The sequence below is a fragment of the Ailuropoda melanoleuca genome, chromosome 18 (genome assembly GCF_002007445.2).
Source record: "Ailuropoda melanoleuca isolate Jingjing chromosome 18, ASM200744v2, whole genome shotgun sequence".
NCBI classification, from domain to species: domain Eukaryota; kingdom Metazoa; phylum Chordata; class Mammalia; order Carnivora; family Ursidae; genus Ailuropoda; species Ailuropoda melanoleuca.
The window spans coordinates 12,207,282-12,208,891 of NC_048235.1; the positions used below are offsets into that span (position 1 = coordinate 12,207,282).

The 1,610-nt window shown below is 39.7% G+C and overlaps 1 protein-coding gene across 1 annotated transcript; it reads left to right on the forward strand.

The window, feature by feature from the left end:
* The first annotated feature begins 24 nt into the window (after positions 1-24).
* Positions 25-590, forward strand: LOC117797082 (serine/arginine-rich splicing factor 10-like). The gene has a single exon (XM_034647614.1). The coding sequence runs from the start codon at positions 96-98 to the stop codon at positions 588-590; it is 495 nt and encodes a 164-aa protein (XP_034503505.1). The 5' UTR covers positions 25-95.
* The last annotated feature ends 1,020 nt before the right edge of the window (positions 591-1,610 follow it).

Genomic DNA, 1,610 nt, shown 5'->3' on the forward strand with positions numbered 1-1,610 from the left:
AAAAAAAAAAAAAAAGAGGTCTGAGGATCCGCCACCGGATCCGCGGACGGTTTACTGAGCCCGTTAGTGCCCCCGTCGAGACTCACGTCGCCGTCATGTCCCGCTACCTGCGCCCCCCCAACACGTCCCTCTTCGTAAGGAACGTGGCCGACGACACCAGGTCTGAAGATTTACGACGAGAATTTGGTCGTTATGGTCCTATAGTTGATGTGTATGTTCCACTTGATTTCTACACGTGCCGTCCAAGAGGATTTGCTTATGTTCAATTTGAGGATGTCCGCGATGCTGAAGACGCTTTACATAATTTGGACAGAAAATGGATTTGTGGACGCCAAATTGAAATACAGTTTGCACAGGGGGATCGGAAAACTCCAAATCAGATGAAAGCCAAAGAAGGGAGAAATGTGTACAGTTCTTCACGCTATGATGATTATGACAGATACAGACGTCCTAGAACCCGGAGTTATGAAAGAAGAAGATCAAGAAGCCGGTCCTTTGATTACAACTATAGGAGATCTTATAGTCCTAGAAACAGTAGACCGGCTGGAAGACCACGGCGTAGCAGAAGCCATTCCGACAATGATAGATAAATAACTTTGCTTTGAAAAAGACTTATACGTTTTTCAATTTCAGAGTGAACTTTTGCTCTAAAAATAACAAATTTGATTAATATAGAATCTAATTTTTACTCTAATTGTATCTCTCCTCTGTTTTGAAAGATTCAAACACCGAAATCGATCTTTTTCAAGATCTAAATCCAATTCAAGATCACGGTCCAAGTCCCAGCCCAAGAAAGAAATGAGGCTAAATCACGTTCTAGGTCTGCATCTCACACCAAAACTAGAGGCACCTCTAAGATTCCAAAACACATTATAAGTCTGGCTCAAGATATGAAAAGGAATCAAGGAAAAAAGAACCACCTAGATCCAAATCTCAGTCAAGATCACAATCTAGGTCTAGGTCAAAATCTAGATCAAGGTCTTGGACTAGTCCGAAGTCCAGTGGCCACTGATAGTATAAACCTTGATATTTTCAGGCATGTATCATTCATTTACTCATAGTTTGGTTTACTTAAATTATCAGGAATACAATGTTGCAATGATGCTTAAAAAAACACTTGTCAGTTTTCCCTGTACCAGGCAAATGGTTATAATTAAAATGATATGCTGTTGAGAAGCCACTCTGAAGAGTCCAGTTTGTTTATGTTATGGGCAGCTACCAATTTGTGGTGTCTCTGTATATTTTTGTAAAGATCTCATTTTTTATGCTTGAAATATTGGTGAAAAGATGGTTGACCATAATTTGCAACATTGTCTTATTAAAAATAAACTTTCATATCCATATTTGGTAGAACTGTTAACCTAGAAATGTAGCTTGCTAATAAGATAGAATGATTCAAAAGCAAAGTTGTAGCCACAGTCCAACACTGACTGATCAGACACATTTAGGTTCAGGGTGGACCTTTTTGTCTTGTTAAGATGTCTAGGCCCGTGATAATAGTTAATTTATGGCAGTGTGGAATAGTTTTTTTGCTAACCCCACTGTCTTAGGGAATGATGCCGACGGGGTTAAGTAGGATCTGGGGGAAGACTGAGTTTTTGACTGAAACA